Source organism: Bacillus rossius, chromosome 11 (assembly GCF_032445375.1).
Source record: "Bacillus rossius redtenbacheri isolate Brsri chromosome 11, Brsri_v3, whole genome shotgun sequence".
Lineage (NCBI taxonomy): Eukaryota > Metazoa > Arthropoda > Insecta > Phasmatodea > Bacillidae > Bacillus > Bacillus rossius.
In genome coordinates, this window is record NC_086338.1 from 13,985,695 (window position 1) to 14,007,504 (window position 21,810).

The following is a 21,810-nucleotide window of genomic DNA, read 5'->3' on the forward strand; positions in this document are numbered from 1 at the left end:
ATTTGAGGTATTCGGAAGGACTAGGGAAGTGTTTAGTGAAGTTCTCTCATTCTCTCTCTTGTAAGGTCGTTCAATCGTTAAGGAAGTAAAGAGATTATTGTTTTAAATTGTAATCCTGCTATTTAAATGTTCTTTAAAATGATGTTGAGTATTTGACTTTAAGAATAAAATAATTTTAATTAAGTATTATGTTATTTTGCAAAATCTCCTTAGTTCAGCTCTCACCAGACATCCTGTACGGGATGACGAACCTATGATCCTAGGTACAGTAAAGTATTTTATGAAGTTAAGACTAGTTGATGCCAAGCGAGTTGTTTCTATGTAAAGAGCTACGATTCTCGCCCCCCCCTCTGAAGGTGGATCGTGACAGAAATGGTGGTGGCACCGGCTAGGTGCCACGTGACAGAAATGGTAGAGTTCGCCGGATAGGTTCTATTTCTGGAGAGAGAGAGAGGTAGATTTTTATGTTTATTATTAAGTTAGTTTCAGCTTCTGATAGCAGGTTATTAAGAGTTTACTTGAGGAGAGGATTACGGAATTTTAGTCTATAGTGGAGGAAGTCTTTGAGATTTTTTTTTTGACGTAACAGATGTTTATTTGAGGATACTTGTAAGGATAAAGTTTATAGTGATAAGTTGTTTTAAGTCGTTGAATTTATTGTAGATTTATATCGGGGATTATTACGTGAGGAGAATACGTTATAAGTTAAATGCTTATTAGAGATAATGCAAGTGGTTTAATTTAATTGAAGTTCATTTTAAGATTGTAGGTTAAGAGAATTATAATTTAAAATAAAGTTTTTTGTCGTAAATAGGAATTATTTTCAAGTGAAGTTTGTTTTGTTTTCGTGCGCGTAGGAGACGAGACGTACGAATTAAATCAGTCGAGGGAAGGATAAACGTTAGAAAGGAATTAAAGAGAAAACGAGAGTTTATGTAAAAGAGAGTTATAGAATTTATAGTGATGTTTTGTTTTAATTAGAAAAATGTTGAGAGTTGTTTCAGAACGACACGTCAGTGGACGTGGCAGAATGAACACGTGACGGGGAGGTGCTGAGACCTAGCGGAGAACGGAGGAACCGCAAGCGAGGGTTGGCGCACCTGATGGAATTCGGTGACGTCACGAGCACGTACAGAGACGTGGACGGCCGTGACCTTGTTTTGATCAGCTGTACGGTAACTTAGCGATAAGAAAATAGACTATTGGTTAAATAAATTTAAATTTAAGTGTGTTTTAGAAGAAGAGTAACTTTCAGTATGTAAGTAATTTATTTTAAGAAGTGTATGATGTATAGGCTAGAAGTGTTTCGTTGTAAGTTGTTTATGTTTTGTTAGTTAAATCCTACCTCGGTTTTAAAAATATTTTTTTGGGATTTGTAAACATTATTAAGGAGGTACACTATAAAATCGATAAGCATTGAGAAAAGTGGGAAGGATAGTTTTTGTGTGTAGAGGGAATTTACTCCAAAAGAACAGAGAGACAAAATTAATGTTTTCATTAGGGCGAGGGACCCTAAGGTGAGGCGTTGTGTCCCTGGGAAGAAAGGGAATTGTAGCGCAGACCATAGGAGATGGGCTGACTACGGAATTAAGGGTCAGGAGAATCCTGAGAGTTGTGAGTAGTTTGGGGCAGGAGTTCCCCATGGTAGTACCGAAGTGGCTATCCTGTATGGGATAGGGTACCATTTCAATGAAGTTTGTTGGTGGGGTTAGAGCCCCCTGTGTAGTGGGCCTATAGCAGATAGGCACTACAGTGAAATTTTTGGTTATTTTGTGAGGTAAATTCCCTGGAGGTTAAGTAAGATTGGATTCAGTTAGGAAGGAGGGAAATGAGAAACATTGCTGTAGAGAGTTAGTGTACTTGCCTAATGTGAAATTGAATTTTACTAAATTAATTTAGGAGAAAGTTTTGTTCGGTAAATAAATAATAATGGAAGATAGCTAGATAATTAATTAATTTTTTTTTAAGGTGTTTTAAGTAATGAAATAAAATAAGGTGAAGTAATTTGAATAATTGGGGAGGAGTTTCTTTAAGAGTTTAGATAATTGTTTTTGAATTTATTGAGATATTCAGCCAGTGAAGTTTGAGTGTGAGAGATACAGTGAGATTTTAAGGAAATCGGTTGTTTATTAATTAGGACAAATGAGATTTTATGATTAAGAGTCAGTAAGCATAGTTAAAATTTACGACATGATATTTGTTGACAGTTTACAGTTATTAAGGAGAAAACAGAGTAATCTATTTATTTTTATTTTAATGGTTTGAAGATAAGATTATGAATTTTTTTTGGAAGTTTCTTTGGCATGTTGGAATAATTTTTTTTGATTTTTAGAATTTACAGAGAAAATTTAATTGATTTACATTAGTTTGGAAGTATGGAGGTTTAGTGTTCGATTAGCCCTAACTTGATGGTCGGATCTCAAAAGAATGCCGTAAAACCGATAGCCAATTGAGAGGAATGCGGTAGGCGCTTGTGTAGAGAGGGGTTGTGGGAAAACTCCTTGGGACTGATGGCAGATCAGGGGCCCTAAATAGTGTGTGATGCTGTAAAACCAGTGCAGAGAAAGCCTGGTATGCTTAAATTTTTGGGCACAGGTTATGTAAACCTGGGGTTCCATGGGATTTAGTCATGTTAGCTGCTGTGGGACATTGAGATTTCCAGGCTCCATAGTAAATTCAATGTAAATTTTTGTTTTCTTAAAATAATAAATTTGTTTTTAATTTATTTGAGATATTTGATTTGTAACAGTGAATACAGACCCCGAGGAATAAGAGTTATGCTGTGAGAGGAGAAGGTGGTAGGCCTAAAAGGGTACAGGCACCACAGAGGTTATGTGCATTGCATAATTTAAATATAAGGAAACTTGAGAATTTGAAATTTTGTTGTTGGGTTGGACACCCATAAGAAGAGTATAGGCAGAATTTTTATTGTTATGAGATGTCTAATTTAATTGAAAAGAAGAAAGTTTAAAGATGCAAGGTAACATTATTATTGTAATAATTGAAAGAGATTAAGAGGTAGAGAGAAATAGGCAGTTTTTGTTTGTAAGTACTAAAGTTTACATATAGAAATTTAGTAACTAAGAATGAATAATAAGTTAAGTCTAGTGTAAAAGTTTTTTTTAAGTTTGTTAAGTTAAGAGTCACAAGTAAATTTTTTTTTAGAGAGAATGTCTTTGATAGGAAGTATTAGAAACTTATGGGAATTTTAGGGTAACATAAATAATGTAGGTAATGAATAATAAATAGATGGTAGGTCTTAAGTTAGGATTAACATTTGAAGCAGAATTTAATTAAGAAGAAGGAAAATAAATAGGCCTAATGAAAAGAACAAAAAAGGATTTTATGGTAAAGCATTTTTTTTAAGTAATAAACAATGAATAATAATGTTGTTTCAGGGTAATGTGTACTAATAATACAATTTTTTTTTTAGGACCAAAGAACAGGAATTATGTAATTTAAATTAACATGTATTTTTGAAACTGTTACAGATTCCTTAAGATGAGCTGAGCAGCAGTCCAGTTTACAAGATGACAAGAGTTCGAGAGACAAGATACAAGATCACTGAAACAAGAGCCAAGACTGAAGATTCAAGAGAAGAGAAAGCTGGCAGCCATGGACTTACAAGTGGAGATTAATAAGGTCATGTAAAGTTTTATTTTTTTTATGGAAGACAGTAACTGGAGTTTTTTTTTGTTATAAACATTATTTACAGAACTTTTTAGGTTATAGTAATGTAATGGAACTAGTGAGTTGTGGTAGCTGTCAAAAAGAACTAATACCTTAAGTTTAATTTTTAAAGTTAATTTTCTTAATTTACAGAGGGATTAGTAGTTTTTTTTAAACCTTATTTAGGTTGGAATTTAAATACAATAGCTTATTATAAATGTGTACGAACAGTTCAAGTTCACAGTACTGATAGGTAGGTCAGATGATCTTATTGATTTTGATGATTTGTTGTTTTGAGTTGATTTTTAGGTGTTGTGAATTAGACAATGAAATAGTTCTGAAAACTTAAATTATTTCAAGCTAAGAAATAGTAAAGTTAATTGTAACTCAAAGGACACCAGAATTTAATTTTTTTTTGAATTAGTAATGTTTGAAAATTTTATACTTTACAAGAAAGGTTATAAACAAACAGATCGGATGGAACAAGGATGCAGTAAATCACAATTTCATTTAGAATTATTGATTAGCTTTTGAGGTTATGAAGTAAAAGTAATTATAATTTAAAAGTTTGAATAAAAAAATGTTTTTTTTTATTTGTTTGAAATAGAAAGTTTAAAAGTTAATTAGTCATGATCTAGGTGGGTGATGGGGTGGGAATTGGCCACTCTTTTTCCCTATAACCTCCCTAACATGGCCTTCTATTACATCTAACAGAAAAAAAAAAGAAGAAAAAGAAGACTTATTATTAGTTAGAATGTTTTTTTATGAAGATACCTGATGAACTTTTTTTTTATTGTTGGGAAGAATAGTAGCAAGATTAATCAGATGTTTTACTCAGAAGAAGAAGAAGAAGAAGATAAAGCAGTTTTATGACTCGACAAGCCAGAGATTGGTGTTTCCCCTCTGCGCTTCTATTGACTACGTTGTTTACTCTCATGGGATAGCTGGTTCGGCACCATGGAGAGAGATTGGTGGGCATTGTGGTTGCCCCCAGAAGAAAAGAAGAGTAGAAGAGGTTATGGGTGGGTCATGTGAACTGACCTTCAACCCAGTTACTTCGTGGGGACTATTTGCTGTATAGAGAAGATCAAGACTCAAGAGTTAGGGAAAATCATTGGAGGTCATGTTTCCCTTCCTTAAGTTTTTCCTATCAAATTATTTGCCTGATTAGATTATGCTAAGGGTGGGATACTTTATGTTAGCAGTTGAATTAATTAATTTTATTTTTTTGTGTGTTTGCATCCTTGCCCATCGATTGCAGTTTAGTAGTTAGTTTTGTATTTGTCAGGCGTGATGGTAATGCCTGTTGATGATGTTTCAGAATTGTAATCTGTTCGTGATGAGGATGGCGCAACTCCGAAGCAGATGTGGGGGGAAGTTGTGAGCTGCCCTGGAAGCCAGTCCAGTAGCTGTTGGAGTTGAGTGGTGTTTGCTGATGGCCAGCCCAGGGAGCTACTCTTCTCGACAACACTGACTTCGAGGAGTTGCACCAACCTTCACGAGATAAGAGTTTAATTAATTGAAACACTGTAAGGACACTTAATTTTTTTTGAAGAACGAAAGAAGTATGGTAATAAACGGAAACCGAAAAAAAAAAAATAATAATAATTATCAAGAATTTGCACATTGTTTAACGAATACTGAGAAACTAAGAACAGTAATTTAATTTGTAAAGAGAGCTTCACTAACAGAACAATTTTTTTAGAATTGAGAACTCGAGCCTCTGAAGGTTCCTGTGAGAACAAACCAGATAAAAGTTTTACATTTAATTTTATGAATACTTGTTGTTTTAAAATAAATCTTATGCAGAATCTAGATGTATGTTCAGACAGCAAGGAACTAAGAAAATTATTATTTTTGTGAAATGAGGAATTTATAGTTATGGTTTAATGGAAAAAGACAATTTGTAATTTTGAGGTAGCTCGATGGGGCTCGAGCTCTGTGAGGGGAGGGTTATGTCGCGGGTTGAAATTTTGCAGGGTTGTTGAAATCAAATTTAGGGACTTTACTGACGGGACTCTGGGCTGGCTGCTCTGTTCACTCGTCAGCGCAAGTGGCGTGACCATGTAATTGGGGCACGGGGCCGGCGCGGCGCGCTGCGGGCTTGCAGAATTTTGTTTGTTTGTTTGGCCGCACGCTGGCGCAGCCACGGGCCGCAGTTACTGGGGCGCGCTGTCGTAACAAGCCGCGCGGTGTGGCCTGCACATTGGGGTAGAGGGGGGGTAGTCTTCCCAGATGTTCTAGTTAGTTGTTTAGTAAATTTGACTTCAATAACGAGCTTTTGTTATGGTAGGCGCGGCAGGGCGCGCGAATTTAAGCGCAAGTGATTGGTGACTCGGGGCTCACTCAGGCGGAGGCTATGCGTCTCACCTGTGGTCACGAGTTGTTAGTTCGTTCGTGATGTAGGAATTCAGGCTCACTCAGGCGGAGGCTATGCGTCTCACCTGTGGTCACGAGTTGTTAGTTCGTTCGTGATGTAGGAATTCAAGCTTTCGGGCGGAAGCTATGGTCGACGCCAGAGGCCACGAGTCGTTTAATTTAAGTTAGGTCATAATGTAGTCGTCAAGCTTTCGGGCGGAGGCTATGGCCCTCGTCAGGGGTCACGCGTCATAGTTTTTAAAATGTAATGTTCGTTCGGGATTTCAAGGGCAGGAGAGGCCCCTACGTTATTTTTTTAAAGTAATCGATCAAGAAAGGCTTTTCGGAAAATGTGAGTATGGACTTATCTTTGTTTTAATTTTAAGTATTAATTATGATTTGAGGTATTCGGAAGGACTAGGGAAGTGTTTAGTGAAGTTCTCTCATTCTCTCTCTTGTAAGGTCGTTCAATCGTTAAGGAAGTAAAGAGATTATTGTTTTAAATTGTAATCCTGCTATTTAAATGTTCTTTAAAATGATGTTGAGTATTTGACTTTAAGAATAAAATAATTTTAATTAAGTATTATGTTATTTTGCAAAATCTCCTTAGTTCAGCTCTCACCAGACATCCTGTACGGGATGACGAACCTATGATCCTAGGTACAGTAAAGTATTTTATGAAGTTAAGACTAGTTGATGCCAAGCGAGTTGTTTCTATGTAAAGAGCTACGATTCTCGCCCCCCCCTCTGAAGGTGGATCGTGACAGAAATGGTGGTGGCACCGGCTAGGTGCCACGTGACAATATTTTAAAGCAAATACAGCTGTTTGTTACAACATTAACATTCAATAACTATGTATAAACATCTATGGAAAAGTAAATGTGGGACCTATCACGCGCTGCAAGGTTTGGAGCCGTATGCTCGCTTGATCTGTGATCCTACTTTTTATTGATTTTGATGTATTCATTGTTTTTTATCTACATTTCTTGGACATAATTTTAGCAGGAATGTGTACAGTATCTGTTAAAGAATTAACATTTTATTGCCAAACAGTTTTTACTTTCTTGCAAAAGAGAAAAAAATCGGTCTTGTCATGTTTTGCTGATCAGGCTGATTAAAAACATGGTTTTTTGGTAATAATTTGCTTTTAACAATTCTTATAGTAGTACTCCTAGTGTGTTACTTTAAACAGAACATTCAAGGGTTATTTTCTTGTATATATAAAAGTGGAGTGTATTGAGTGCTACGTGTAAGTTAATGTTCTTTGTCAGGTGTTGCAATTCAGTTTTCATTATTCTCTTTCATTTTTACTTACATCTACACATCTTGGGTGTCATTTTATTTGGAATGCTTTTTACTGAAGATTATCACATTTTCTAGCAAATTATTAACTTTATGGTAGGTATTTCTTGTTTTGCAGAATAACAAATATTTTTCTTTTATTTGTTCAATTACATATATATATATCTGCATATCTGGGATGTAAGTACCAAATTTACTAATTGATAGGGACACCTTTGTTATTACTTCTGAGTTCTGAAAATGAGATGCAGCATATGTTTTAAACATCCTACCACATTTATAGGCAACACATCATCGGGATGGTGCACAATAAGCTATCATATTAAGGTAAAGTATTTATTGTCATATGCACATCATATTGTAAGTAAGGGTACTGTTCATTTCATATTAAAATTGCTAAATAAGTAAATGTATGGTAAACCCTTATCATGTTGACGTCGTCTGGCCGACGACCACCCCAGAGCCCGACCTGCACCCGCCAGTATACGCTCCCGCTAACGGAACACACCCCTGGCCATGGCCCACCCGAGTCAGGCGAGCCGAACAGCAATTAAAGGCAAAACCGCGAAAACCTGAGTAGACAAGAGAAGAACCATACCCATTCCTCCTGAAACATTAAATTAGGATTTTAGCGACAATAAAATCTCTTCCAGACACACCCGTTTGGAGTCTAGCGTAATGAGGTCACGCCTGGCGCGAGAGAGGCCGAGCCTCCCTCGGACGCCATGCCAGTTCGGCAGTTCAGCGCAGCTCACGGACCAGGGCGGACCTACGTCCCACGGAGAGGCAACATCCTTTGTCTGCATTGAAAGTAACGTCCGGTAAATATAGTCACTAATTAACAAAACCCCTTTTATTACTTAACCTCTCCGTGAGTACCCGGTCCCTTTTTTCGGTCCAGGACCTAATCCGGCCGCATCAACTTAAGGACACCCCGCACCACACTTGGTCAGCGGGGCTGCTCTTCAGCATACGGCACGGGCCGTCTCCCGCAACGTACAGAACTTTATTTAGGGTCACGCGCACGGCGCTGACCACAAACCCGCAAGGGAACTTGGACAAACTTAATTGCGGTGCGATTTCACCACAGTGGGCACAACACCCGCGCCGAGACATTTGCATACGGGATTGGCCGTCTCCAATCGCCCGCCCCCTTAATTCAGTGTATTTTGTATCCCGTATTTTGTACTGCTAACTTACGTTACCCGAGTAACGAGTGCCACGTAACGTGTGCGCGCCCCCTTAATCCAGTGTATTTTTGTATCCTGTGTTTTGTATTGCTAACTTACGTTACCCGAGTAATGAGTGCCACGTAACTTGTGCGCACCCCCTTAATTCAGTGTATTTTTGTATCCCGTATTTTGTATTGCTAACTTACGTTACCCGAGTAACGAGTGCCACGTAACCTGTACGCGCCCCCTTAATTCAGTGTATTTTGTGTCCCGCCTTTGTGTTACGAAATTACGTTACCTGCGTACCCAGTGAGACGTCTGAGACATAACAGCATCCGAGGCCATGTAACGCGGAACACAAACAATACGGCGCCACGGAATAACAAGTAAAAACCCCCCGGGGACCTCTGTAGAGTGTTGTATTGTGTACGACTCGCTCTCCTGAATAAAAGGTACGACACCACCACCTCAACTCCACGTCTCTTATTTAAAATCATCTCACGCAACACCGCCGCCGGCCCTAGTGGGCCACGCAGGGGCACATACATCCACGACCCCAAATTCACGACTAGAAACGAGCTAGTCTGGCGCCCACCCGGACAACACAGATCAAGAACCGCCTTTTCCCACTAGGAGCCACACCGGGACTCGAGCCCGAGACCCAGGACGACGGCATTTGGCGCCCGCTGCGTGGGGCAGAAAATAACGTGAAAAATTTTTTTTTTTCACTTCTGGACATTTTCGAAATAAATTCACCAACAGGCGACAGCGGAGACACGAAACGGCCATTTTGGACACAGGAAGGGTCGAAGGCCAGACAGACCGGCGCGACGAGGCGAGCGGACAAAGGACACTCCAACCACCCCCACCCCCGCACGTCATCACGGCGAGGCGAGCAACGGAGCGACGTCACCACCCCCACTCCGCACGGACCGTTTTCGCCTCCTCTTTGTGCGGCTGTCCGGGCACCTACCCCTACCTCGTCACCCCGCTTCACGCTCTCCGCTTCGGGCAACCATCCTGATACCCCCACTCCGCGCGGACCGTTTTCGCCTCCTCTTTGTGCGGCTGTCCGGGCACCTGCCCGCCGCCGATCTCAAACCCGCGCGCTACAACACGCGCCCAGACTACAAACAGCCCGTCACAGACGGCGAACTTGAACGTACAACATACAACTCAACATGCAGGCACCACCTACAGACCTCGTGTGCACGCGTTGCCTATTACCAAGGGAAATAGACCTATTGACGGGATCACTGCCGTGGTACAGGACATGCCAATGCGCGAACACCCGGGACAACGTCACCGAACAGACCTGGGGCAAGCCCTGGAGCGAGACGTTACTCGGCGAGCCGCACACCCAATTACCGTGGTCATGGGCACCGCTTAAGACGGAGGCACAAGCTAACGTCACACTGGGAGGCATACTACCGACTATGGGCCTCACGAGTGCCCGGACCAATCCGGCACCCAAATACATCCCACCACCAAGCGCAAGCACCGGACCAAACACGGGGATGCATACACGCAACCCGTGCTAACAGGGAAGTTAGCACTACCCGAGTTCAGCGGAATAGGGCACGAAGTACCCAGAGACTTCCTAACACACTGCGAGGTCAGACTGGCACAGTCCGGAATACCGACCGATGAGTGGTCGGGGCGAGCGAGCGAACAGCTGAAGGGGACCGCCCGCCAATGGTGGAACATCTGGGGACGCTTCGGCATGCCCTGGGAGGAGTTTGCCATGTCGTTCAACCGCCGATTTGACACGGAACACGCACTGGTCCAATGCACGACACAGTTCTATGGCGAACGCCAACGCGACGGCGAACCCGTCGAGCAGTTTCTGGCCAAGAAAATGCAACTGTTCAATCGAGTAGCACCCGGCGCCGCGCCAGCCACCGCGCTCGCAACCATTACCACCCTCCTACACAATGAACTGCAACCGTTCATGCGGTGTTACCGCGCAGAGGAAGTCGAGGACTACGTCCGACAAGCCATAGACACGGAACGGAACATCCGGGGACTGCGGCACTACGACCCCCCGAACACCGACCGGGACCTGGCCAGACGCCCAATGGGTCAGAGAATAGCCAGCTTCCAGAACCGGGAAGCGGGGGGCTACACACCCGACCGCCCGCGACGAGCCATCGAGGACGCACCACCACCTGGTAGGCCCGATGGGACATCGACGCAACAGGAACCCCCACTACCGCGATGCCAGTTGGGCTGCCCCGCAGGTACCCGCCACTGGCATGTCGACTGCCCACGCCGGCAAACACCACCCGTCACCAACACGTCGGGAAACGCCCACCCGGGGGCACGGCGGTAAAACCCGCGCCTCCAAGCAAACCGAGCCAACCCACACCCGCCGCGGAAACAGCCACACCGCAGCTAAACCAGCTAATCCGTCCCCGCGACATCCTACTCCGCATCCCCGTGGAAGTCAACGGGCGACCCACGGCGGCCCTGGTAGACACGGGCGCGAGCCACGTGTTCGTGGCCCCCCACCTGGTACCCCCCGGCGCGCTGCAGCCCCACCAAGCCGAGTTACGGTTAGCAACCAGCACGCAACCGGGAAGGACAGTGGGGCAAGCCGAACTCGAGGTACGCATTCGGGACGACGTCACCACGGTAACCGCCCTAGTGGTAGAGGACTTACACAAAGGGATAGTACTAGGCCAACCATGGTTAGCGAGACAAGATGCGGTGATCGAAATGAAACCTAGACGAGTTTACATTGGCACCCGCGAGCGGCTCACGGTGTACGCCATAGGCACTACCCCCGAGAGTCAGGGGGAGAAAGTAACCTTAGACCAGTTCCGCCACAACGTCCCCCACGAGTACCGAGCAGCAGTGGAACGCATGTTGGCAGAAAGGCAGGACGTCTTCGCGGTAGCCGACCCACTGAAGCGCACCACCATCACCGAACACCACATCCCTACCACCCACGACAACCCAGTACACGAGGCCCCGAGAGGCTACGGGTTCCGGGAGCAGAGGGCCATCCGGGAGCAAGTGGCGGACATGCTTCGCGACGGGGTAGTCGAACCGTCCAACAGTCATTACAATGCTTGCGTCGTATTAGCCCCAAAGAAAGACGGTTCGCTACGCTTCTGCGTCGACTTTCGGCCGCTAAACGCGATCACGATTAGCTCACCCCCACCTCAAATCAGCGTCGACACCGCCGTAGCCGGACTCGGCCGCGCGAAAGTCTTCAGTACGCTCGACCTGAAGGCTGGGTATTGGCAAGTGCCCATACGGGCGGAAGACAGGGGGAAAACCGCGTTCACGATACCAGACGGGCGGAAGTTTCAATTTCGCGCCATGCCTTTTGGGCTAAAGTGCGCACCGGCCACGTTCCAGGGAATGATGACCCGAGTGTTGGAGGGGTACCTGGGCCGGTTTGCGATCGCGTACCTCGACGACGTGATCGTCTTCTCCGAGACGTGGGAGGACCACGCCAGACACCTGGCGCTGGTCCTAGAACGCTTGGCCACACACCATCTCACGGCCGCACACCACAAGTGTCATATCGGGACCCAGGAGGTCGAATTCCTGGGCCACCTAGTAAGCGCGGCTGGCAACCGACCCCAACCCGTTCACTTGCGCAAGATCGCTGAAGCGGCACCACCGCGGACGAGGAAGCAACTCCAACGGTTTATCGGCCTGGTGAACTGGCTCAGGGGGTACATCCCCGACTTCTCCCGTACCATCGCACCACTGACCGACCTCCTGTCACCACGGGCACGGTACCATTGGGGCGAACCCGCGCAACGCGCCTTTGAAGAAATAAAAGCCGCCTTCACTCGCTGTCACACTCTCACACGAGTAGACCCCGGACGCCGCCTCTACCTTCAGACCGACGCCATCGCACTCGGTGTGGGCGCGGTGCTTTTCCACACGGACCCGAACGGGGTCCGCGAGGTCATCGACTACGCTAGCGCAAAGCTCGGACCAGCCGAACGCCGGTACCACAGCAACGAGCAAGAGTGCCTAGCCGTAGTCTGGGCCATGAAAAAGTACCGGCCCCACCTGGAGGGGAAGTGCTTCACACTGAGGACGGACAACAGCTGCCTCACCTGGCTGCGTACGATGCAGGGACGGAAAGGCAAACTCATACGATGGGCGCTATTCCTCCAGTCGTTCGACTTCGACGTCGAGCACGTTCCCGGCATGGAGAACCAGCTCCCCGACTTACTGTCGCGGGAACCCGACGACCGAACAGAGCTGACGGACGAGGACGACTGGGAGGAGATCCTACCCCCGGACACACCACACGGACACGCATCGCACGACTCGGCATGCGCGCGCATCACGGCCGATGCGGACGGGGACGAAGACCCACCCAACACCGTGGCCGACGTCCAAGACCGGGTACGTCGAGCACAGGAAACGTCAATAGATGCGGCAAGACGCCACCAGCAAGCGACCGCCGGACACGAGGCGTGGCGCGTGATAGACGGCCTGATTCAGACTCACACACCCGGACACCAGGAAGACTGGAGGACCTACGTCCCGACGGAAGCCCGAGAAGCGGTCCTTCGGTTCTTCCACGACCACGACTTCGCTGGACACCCGGGGACCGATCAGACACGACGAGAAGTCACCCGGCACTACCACTGGCCCCGCGTCACGTACGACGTACGTACGTACGTGCGCGAATGCCAGGTCTGTCAGGCGAGGAAAGCGAGGCGGCGTGACGGCGAGGAGCAACAACGACCCAGGGAACCCACCACCGCCTTCCAAACGATAGCCTTAGACGTAATGGGCCCCTACCCCCGCACGCCGCGCGGCACACGCTTCCTCCTCGTCGTGACGGACCTCTTCACGCGGTGGACGGAGGCGTATCCATGCGGGAACGTGCGCACACCTACCATCATCAGCCTGCTGACCAGGGAGTTCCTGTCACGTTGGGGATACCCCCAGTCGGTGTTGACGGACAACGCCAGTCAGTTCCTGGGGCGACATTGGAAGGGCTGGTGCGACGAACACCAGATCGAGCACCACACGACGCCCGCCTACCACCCGAGAGCGAACCCGACAGAGCGCCGGAACCAGGAACTGAAGGCACAGCTCCGGATCCGGCTGGGGGCGGACCACACGCAGTGGGACCTGCACGTGGCTGACGCCCTCTTCTGTGTACGACGCCGCACCAACGCCGCAACTGGCCGCACACCGGCCGAAATGATACAGGGCCACAACCTGCCCTTGCCGGGAGAATGGGCCACACACGGCACTCCACACCCCGACGAGACAACGGAGGAACGTGACCAACGACGGGTGACTCTGCACGACGAGGCAAGACGTAGGCAGGAGAGGTACGCCAACCGGATCACCCCAACCACAGATCATCCTCCACCCGCCGTGCAGGTCGGCGATCAGGTGTTCGCGCGACTACACCCACTTTCAGCCGCACCCCGCAACTATTGCGCGGGACTGGCCCCGCGCTGGGGCGGGCCATACACGGTACGGCGACGACTAGGCAGGACGACGTACTTAGTCCGCACGGAGGGACGGCGCCTGAAAAAGGTGCACAGGGACGACATCCGGCTCACCGCCCTACCTGGGGAGAGGAACCCAGACGGAGACGCAGGACCCCCCACTCCGGACGAAAACGGACGCCGTACGCCGGAGAGCGACGTAGTCCAGGAAGAGGACGACTCGCCAGAAGCGACCCCCGCTAGGAGCCAACCCGAACCGCGCCCATACCGCACCCTGGTGTTCACGAACACCACGTCCAACAGGCCCCGCGACGAACCCGCGGACACGCCCGGGACATCACCCGCAGAGGCCGCGTCAGACGACGAGGCGAGGCCACAACCACGGCGGTGGCGGCGCCCGCCCACGTACCTTGACGATTACGCACTTAGCACGGCCACGGGGGACACCGGGGGCGACCCCGCCCACGACGTGCCAGACGAGCCGGAAGAGGTCCACGAGGACGCACCGGAGACGGCAGTGGTACCCTGGGAGGGGAGCGTGGTGTACGAGAGCCCCCCACCGCAATACTACCCACGGGGCGAGGACGAAGAGGCCGTGGAGATCGCCGAGCTGTCGCACAGCATAGGTCAATCCGATGCATGCAACGACGACGGGCCAACGCCGATCGTCACGCAACCCGGGGAGACCGACCCGGAGATCGCCGCCTCAGCATCAGCCGCCATACCCGAACGGGAACGGACTCCGTACCAGTCCACGAACTGTCAACCGCCGCCGAAGGAGAACCTCCGCGGACCGGGACATCGACTGGGGACAAGCGAACCCGCCAGCGAGCCCGCGGAACGACCCCGACGGGCCCACAGACCTCCAGTTCGCCTGGCCGACTACGACCTGGGAACAGGGCGCAGAGCCTGTCAGCCGCAAGGCCACCTCGACGAGTCGACTCCCGGATGTTCGGCGTGGGACGACCCGGGACAGGTGCTCGGGCCCTACCAACTGCGGCCACCGCGAGCACCACCCGGGTGGAGCTGTTGCCGGAGCTAGGAGGCGCCACGACGCCGCCCCCGGCACGCCTGCCACGACGTCAACCGGGGCGGCGCGCACGTTGGCCCAATCGGCCACGATCACCAGGTCCAGTGCGCTGACCCTATCAGCCGCTGACCCCACACAGGCGCCGCGACGCCGCCCCCGGCACACCTGCCACGACGGCAACCGGGGCGGCGCGCACGCTGGCCCAGTCGGCCACGATCACCAGGTCCAGTGCGCTGACCCTATCAGCCGCTGACCCCGCCCAGGCGCCACGACGCCGCCCCCGGCACGCCTGCCACGACGGCAACCGGGGCGGCGTGCACGTTGGCCCAGTCGGCCACGTTCACCAGGTCCAGTGCGCTGACCCTATCAGCCGCTGACCCTATCAGCCGCTGACCCCGCACAGGCGCCGCGACGCCGCCCCCGGCACGCCTGCCACGACGGCAACCGGGGCGGCGCGCACGCTAGCCCAGTCGGCCACGATCATCAGGTCCAGTGCGCTGACCCTATCAGCCGCTGACCCCGCCCAGGCGCCACGACGCCGCCCCCGGCACAACTGCCACGACGGCAACCGGGGCGGCGCGCACGTTGGCCCAATCGGCCACGATCACCAGGTCCAGTGCGCTGACCCTATCAGCCGCTGACCCCACCCAGGCGCCACGACGCCGCCCCCGGCACGCCTGCCACGACGGCAACCGGGGCGGCGCGCACGTTGGCCCAGTCGGCCACGATCTCCAGGTCCAGTACGCGGAGCCAACCAGCTGCTGAGCCGCGAACCACGCCAGGATGGAGCGGCCGGAGCTAGGGGTGGCCCCATGTTAGCGGGACCATAAGCGGCGCAAGGTCGGGCTTCACAGGGGGGGGGGCGTTTGACGTCGTCTGGCCGACGACCACCCCAGAGCCCGACCTGCACCCGCCAGTATACGCTCCCGCTAACGGAACACACCCCTGGCCATGGCCCACCCGAGTCAGGCGAGCCGAACAGCAATTAAAGGCAAAACCGCGAAAACCTGAGTAGACAAGAGAAGAACCATACCCATTCCTCCTGAAACATTAAATTAGGATTTTAGCGACAATAAAATCTCTTCCAGACACACCCGTTTGGAGTCTAGCGTAATGAGGTCACGCCTGGCGCGAGAGAGGCCGAGCCTCCCTCGGACGCCATGCCAGTTCGGCAGTTCAGCGCAGCTCACGGACCGGGGCGGACCTACGTCCCACGGAGAGGCAACATCCTTTGTCTGCATTGAAAGTAACGTCCGGTAAATATAGTCACTAATTAACAAAACCCCTTTTATTACTTAACCTCTCCGTGAGTACCCGGTCCCTTTTTTCGGTCCAGGACCTAATCCGGCCGCATCAACTTAAGGACACCCCGCACCACACTTGGTCAGCGGGGCTGCTCTTCAGCATACGGCACGGGCCGTCTCCCGCAACGTACAGAACTTTATTTAGGGTCACGCGCACGGCGCTGACCACAAACCCGCAAGGGAACTTGGACAAACTTAATTGCGGTGCGTGTTTCACCACAGTGGGCACAACACCCGCGCCGAGACATTTGCATACGGGATTGGCCGTCTCCAATCGCCCGCCCCCTTAATTCAGTGTATTTTGTATCCCGTATTTTGTACTGCTAACTTACGTTACCCGAGTAACGAGTGCCACGTAACGTGTGCGCGCCCCCTTAATCCAGTGTATTTTTGTATCCTGTGTTTTGTATTGCTAACTTACGTTACCCGAGTAACGAGTGCCACGTAACTTGTGCGCACCCCCTTAATTCAGTGTATTTTTGTATCCCGTATTTTGTATTGCTAACTTACGTTACCCGAGTAACGAGTGCCACGTAACCTGTACGCGCCCCCTTAATTCAGTGTATTTTGTGTCCCGCCTTTGTGTTACGAAATTACGCTACCTGCGTACCCAGTGAGACGTCTGAGACATAACAGCATCCGAGGCCACGTAACGCGGAACACAAACAATACGGCGCCACGGAATAACAAGTAAAAACCCCCCGGGGACCTCTGTAGAGTGTTGTATTGTGTACGACTCGCTCCCCTGAATAAAAGGTACGACACCACCACCTCAACTCCACGTCTCTTATTTAAAATCATCTCACGCAACACCGCCGCCGGCCCTAGTGGGCCACGCAGGGGCACATACATCCACGACCCCAAATTCACGACTAGAAACGAGCTAGTCTGGCGCCCACCCGGACAACACAGATCAAGAACCGCCTTTTCCCACTAGGAGCCACACCGGGACTCGAGCCCGAGACCCCGGACAACGGCAATGTGTGCCTAAAATCTGGTTAGTTATCTGGGATAAATGAACTAATGAAGAGAATTATAGCACGAAAATTTAACATTATCTGTTTCAAAAATAATGAAATGCTTATATTGAATTATTTTTTAGTTTATAACACTGTTCATGCATGAATTTATATTATTGACCAGGAGAGAGAGTTTGGATAAATATCATTACAACTTCTCATTTATACCAATGGGCTATCGTCTAGAAATATTATGATTGGATTAAAACAAAGCTAACTTGTTAATCCGTAGTGTACAGAACACGATCACTAGTCATAAGATATGCATATCTAATAACTGCATTTGATTACAGGTCTAAGAGCTCAGTATATTAACACAAAACACGAATGTGAGCTGATGAAGAATCGTCTTCAAGTGACCCTAAGTGACCTGAATAGAATTGAATGTGAACTGAAGAGGTGAGTGGTACATTAGTTTTCAAGAAGAGCAGTTGATTGTGTTGTTTTCACTAATTCCTCCTAAACTTTTAGTTTTGATTGTTAATTGATTTTTTTTCCAGCAAGACTGAGAAGCCATGTGAGCGTTGCAAGGTTTTGGAAAATGAACTTGATGCACAGAAGAAGAAATCCCTTCTCAATGAAGAGCGGATGAGATCTATTGGTAACATTGTGGCAATCCTTTGTATGGTTTAACTCTCGCAGTTTCAGTGCTGTAGTTCATTATTACTGGACACAGCATATGTTTGAAGCACTGTAAAGGTTCCAGTATAACTGATCCCTTGTGGGAAATGCTCCTTGATAGTAAGTGTTACCTTGAGTGTAAAATATTATTCCTATTGTCTTATTGCCATCCTATATTGGAATAATTTGTCACCCTTGCTACTGAAACAACAGCAGTCTCTCTGCATCTTTGTACTCGTGAGTCGTGACTTACAATGCTATTATTAATTTTTAATTTTGTTTTCTTTTGGTCAGTTTTTCTCCTTTATTATCTTCCAATTTAAAATTAAATAATATATATATATTTTTTTTCCTGACCCGGGGATTGAATATTTCCCCCACCCTGCTTAAAGCATCCGCATGCGCAGTGCTCTGTCCTGGCCGATATGTGATCCTGTAATCGAACATGGACAGTAACTGGCTCCAACGTAGCAACCTCGGCGATAGAAAATCTGGTGTTTGCCTGGTGGGGTCCAGCAACCGCAACAGGGGTTGATGGTCTGTGATAATTGTGAAGGGTCTCGCTGTCACATATTGCCTGAACTTTACCACCCCGAACATTACTGCGAGCGCTTCCTTATCTATTTTTGCGTAGTTATGCTCATGTTTGTGCAATGTGCGCGACCCGAAAGCAATGGCTTTCTCACTCCCGTCCTCTTCCACATGAGCCAGAACTGCCCCCACGCCGTACTCTGAAGCATCACATGTCAATGACACAGGCCTCGTTGCATCGTAATGTACTAAGACTGCGTCTGACTGAAGAAGCTCTTTTACAGCGTGAAAAGCTTCTTAATGAACCTCAGTCCACTCCCATTTATGCCCAGCATCCAGGAGACGGTGAAGTGGTTCGGCTATGCTGGCCTTACCCTGTAGGAAACGGTTGTAGAAGTTGAGTAGCCCTAAAAAAGCCTGTAGTTCCCTTTTGCAGGTGGGTGCCGGTGCAAGGTGTATAGCATCCACTTTGGCTGTTGTTGGGTGTATGCCAGCACTGTCTACGCTGAACCCCAAAAATTTAACGGATGGTGCGGCAAACACGCATTTATTCTCCTTCAATCGTAACCCAGCTGCCTCTAACCGACCCAGGACCTGGTTGACCCGCTGCCAGTGTTGCTCAGCGGTCGCTCCCATGATGAGGATGTCGTCTAACAGCACAGCAACTCCTTCTATCCCTGCTAGTAAGGTTTCCATCAGTCTCTGGAACACCGCCGTGGCACACTTGATGCCGAAGGGCAACCGCCTGACCCGATAGAGACCTTTCATGGTGTTTACCGTCAGCAGGTCGGCGGTGTACTCACCCACGGACACCTGCAAGTATGCATCAGCCAAGTCTAATTTAGAAAACATCTTACCACCGGCCAATTTGGAAAAAGCCTCATTTGTAGTTGGTAAAGGGTAAGTCTCGCTTTGGCACACCCGATTCACAGTACACTTGTAATCGCTGCACAATCTGACAGAACCATTTGCTTTGCATACAGCAACAATGGGTGTTGCCCACTTAGAATATGCTACTGGCTCGATCACTCCCTGTTCCACGAGTCTGTCTATCTCTTTGCTTACGGCATCGCGCAGTGCAAATGCCACAGGCCGACACTTACGAAAAATTGGTCTGGCATCTGGCTCAATGTCTATGCTCACTGGGGGCCCTACATAGTGCCCCAGGTCTGCGCTGACAAACATGTTGGGGTGCTGTGCGGCTATGCTTGCTGCTAACGAGTGCATGGTGTGCACCCCTTCCACTGAAATTCCGAGGGGCTCTAGCCAACTCCGCCCCAGTCGACTCGGTCCACGCCCATCTGCCACTAAGAGTGGCAACTGTACATCTGCAACATTCGTCTGCACACGCACTTCCAGTGCCCCTAGTACCCGCAGCTTCTCCTGGGACCAAGTGTGGAGAAGAAGATTCGCGGCCTTAAGCTCTGGTCTGCTCGGCCATAACCTCTCAAATGTTTCACTACTTATAACGGTAAATCCGGCCCCTGTGTCCACCTCCATTTCTAGGTCTTTACCGTCCACCTGTACCCACATTTTGAATGGCGGGTGATTCCTGGGGGTGCTTGCCTGTAACTGGTAGAGACTACAGGCTAGAGTGCTCGCCGGCTGGATCTGGTCCATTCGCTACATGAAAAGCCCCGCTACTAGGGTTTGTTTTGGCCCCTCTTGATGTCCCCTGCACCCTGGAACCGTGTTTCTGTTTCGATATGCATGCCCGTTCAAGGTGTCCCAGCTTGGAACAATAATTACATTTTTAGGAACGGTGTTTGCAATTCTCTGGACTGTGCAATCCATTACAGCGCCAGCAAGCCTGCCGCTCGAGTGTGCGCCTGCGTGGCCCGTCCTCACAAACCAGGTTAGACTTGTTCTGTCCGGTGTGCTGGTCCTTGGAGGTACCTAGGCCTAACCGATTTACTGCTCCCGTCAAACCGCTCACTTCCCCTCTTAGATCACTTGCGTTCCGACCCGCTGCTTCGGCCGCAGTCGCCATCTCCTGGCCAGACTGGAAGGTTAAATCAACCTTGCCCAACATTGCGTGCTGCAGTGTCCTGTCGCGCACCCCGCACACCAGGCGGTCCCGTAACACTCTGTTCAAATCTGTGAAGTTACAGTGGGCCGACAGACGCCGTAGCTCTGCCATATACTCTGAGATGGACTCACCCTCCTGTTGATCTCGCTTGTGGAATTTGTAAGTTTCCACGATTTCGCTCGGCTTGGGGTTGAAATGATTGGACAATGCTGCTAAAATGTCCTTAATATCCACTTCACTGGTTGCTTTCGGCAGGCACAACGACGCCACTAAAGTGTACAATTCGGCCCCGCATACCGTAAAAAATATGGCTCTCTGCTCCTCTTTGTCCGTAATCTTATTCGCTATAAACAGGTATTTCACCCGTTCACGTACGTCTGCCAGGCATCCCGGCCCGGAACAAACTCACCAAACGAGTTCCACGACGCCATCTAGGTTATGCTGCCGCGGATTATCACGTGCCCGATGCGACCCGAAAACGCGTTATTCCGACCTCGTCGCCAGTGTTATGTAGATGACTTTAACGCCGCACATCGCAGCATTCATGGTACTCATATTGCACCTCGTTGTTCACACACAACACAAGACCTGCCGCGCCCGTCGTAGCCGCGTCCCGCCATAATCACCTTTTGTTTACAACATGTCGCACTGCTGCCAACTTACGAAAGGACACAACAGTTGTATAAATACTTTTGAGTTTTGCTACGAATATGTTATGTCATTGGTTGTTAAACATGCTCCAGTTTTATAACTCAGAAAGTTACAAAAATTGAATGCATATGGAAACAGTACACAAAACTTTAACTTTTGTAATGCCTGCTCCTCTGGTTTCTCTGAACGTAATGCAGTGCATATTTCTTTTGTGATATTAATTACTAGCTGTTTGGGTGGCTATCAATGTTTTAGCCATTCTGTCATAATATGTAATCAATATTCTTCTAACTTCTACCATGTTTCATGATTGGCCATCTAAGAAGACCCTGGCAAGTATATGTAGAGCCCTACCACTTCAGGACAGCTCAACCTCAAAAAGCCAAGATAGTGTATTCTACCATCTCATTTAAACTTTCACCTCCAATGTTCCAAAAATCATCTTAACCATAAATATTTATCAATTATTACAGAGTAATCTATGTGGAAATTGTTGTAAGAAAGTGTTTTCAAAAATTTTAGTGAAACGAAACATATTATTACTGTTGTAACAACCCAGATTACAGCCTTCCTCATGCATTCCTCATGCATTCATCTTTTGTCATAAATTATTTTTTCAAATTTGAGGTTAGGTTTTCAAATGATGTAAAGTTTTTTTTTTCTTTTTCGAAGTTACACGT

At 48.5% G+C, this 21,810-nt stretch overlaps 1 protein-coding gene and 1 long non-coding RNA gene across 4 annotated transcripts in view; both read left to right on the top strand.

The window, feature by feature from the left end:
• The window catches only part of LOC134536664 (uncharacterized), a 59,153-nt gene that overhangs the window by 13,200 nt on the left and 24,143 nt on the right, over positions 1 to 21,810 (top strand). For 2 of the 3 annotated variants that reach the window (XM_063376490.1, XM_063376491.1), the window contains exons 3-4: positions 17,592 to 17,697; positions 17,799 to 17,899. The exons of the other annotated variant lie outside the window; for it this stretch is intronic. In XM_063376490.1, the coding sequence (XP_063232560.1) occupies positions 17,592 to 17,697; positions 17,799 to 17,899 (207 nt within the window). The remainder of the gene's footprint in view (positions 1 to 17,591; positions 17,698 to 17,798; positions 17,900 to 21,810) is intronic. 3 annotated transcript variants of the gene reach the window in all.
• Positions 347 to 4,506, top strand: LOC134536662 (uncharacterized). The gene is made up of 2 exons (XR_010075834.1): positions 347 to 1,258; positions 3,492 to 4,506. It is a non-coding gene; the product is annotated as an uncharacterized LOC134536662 (long non-coding RNA).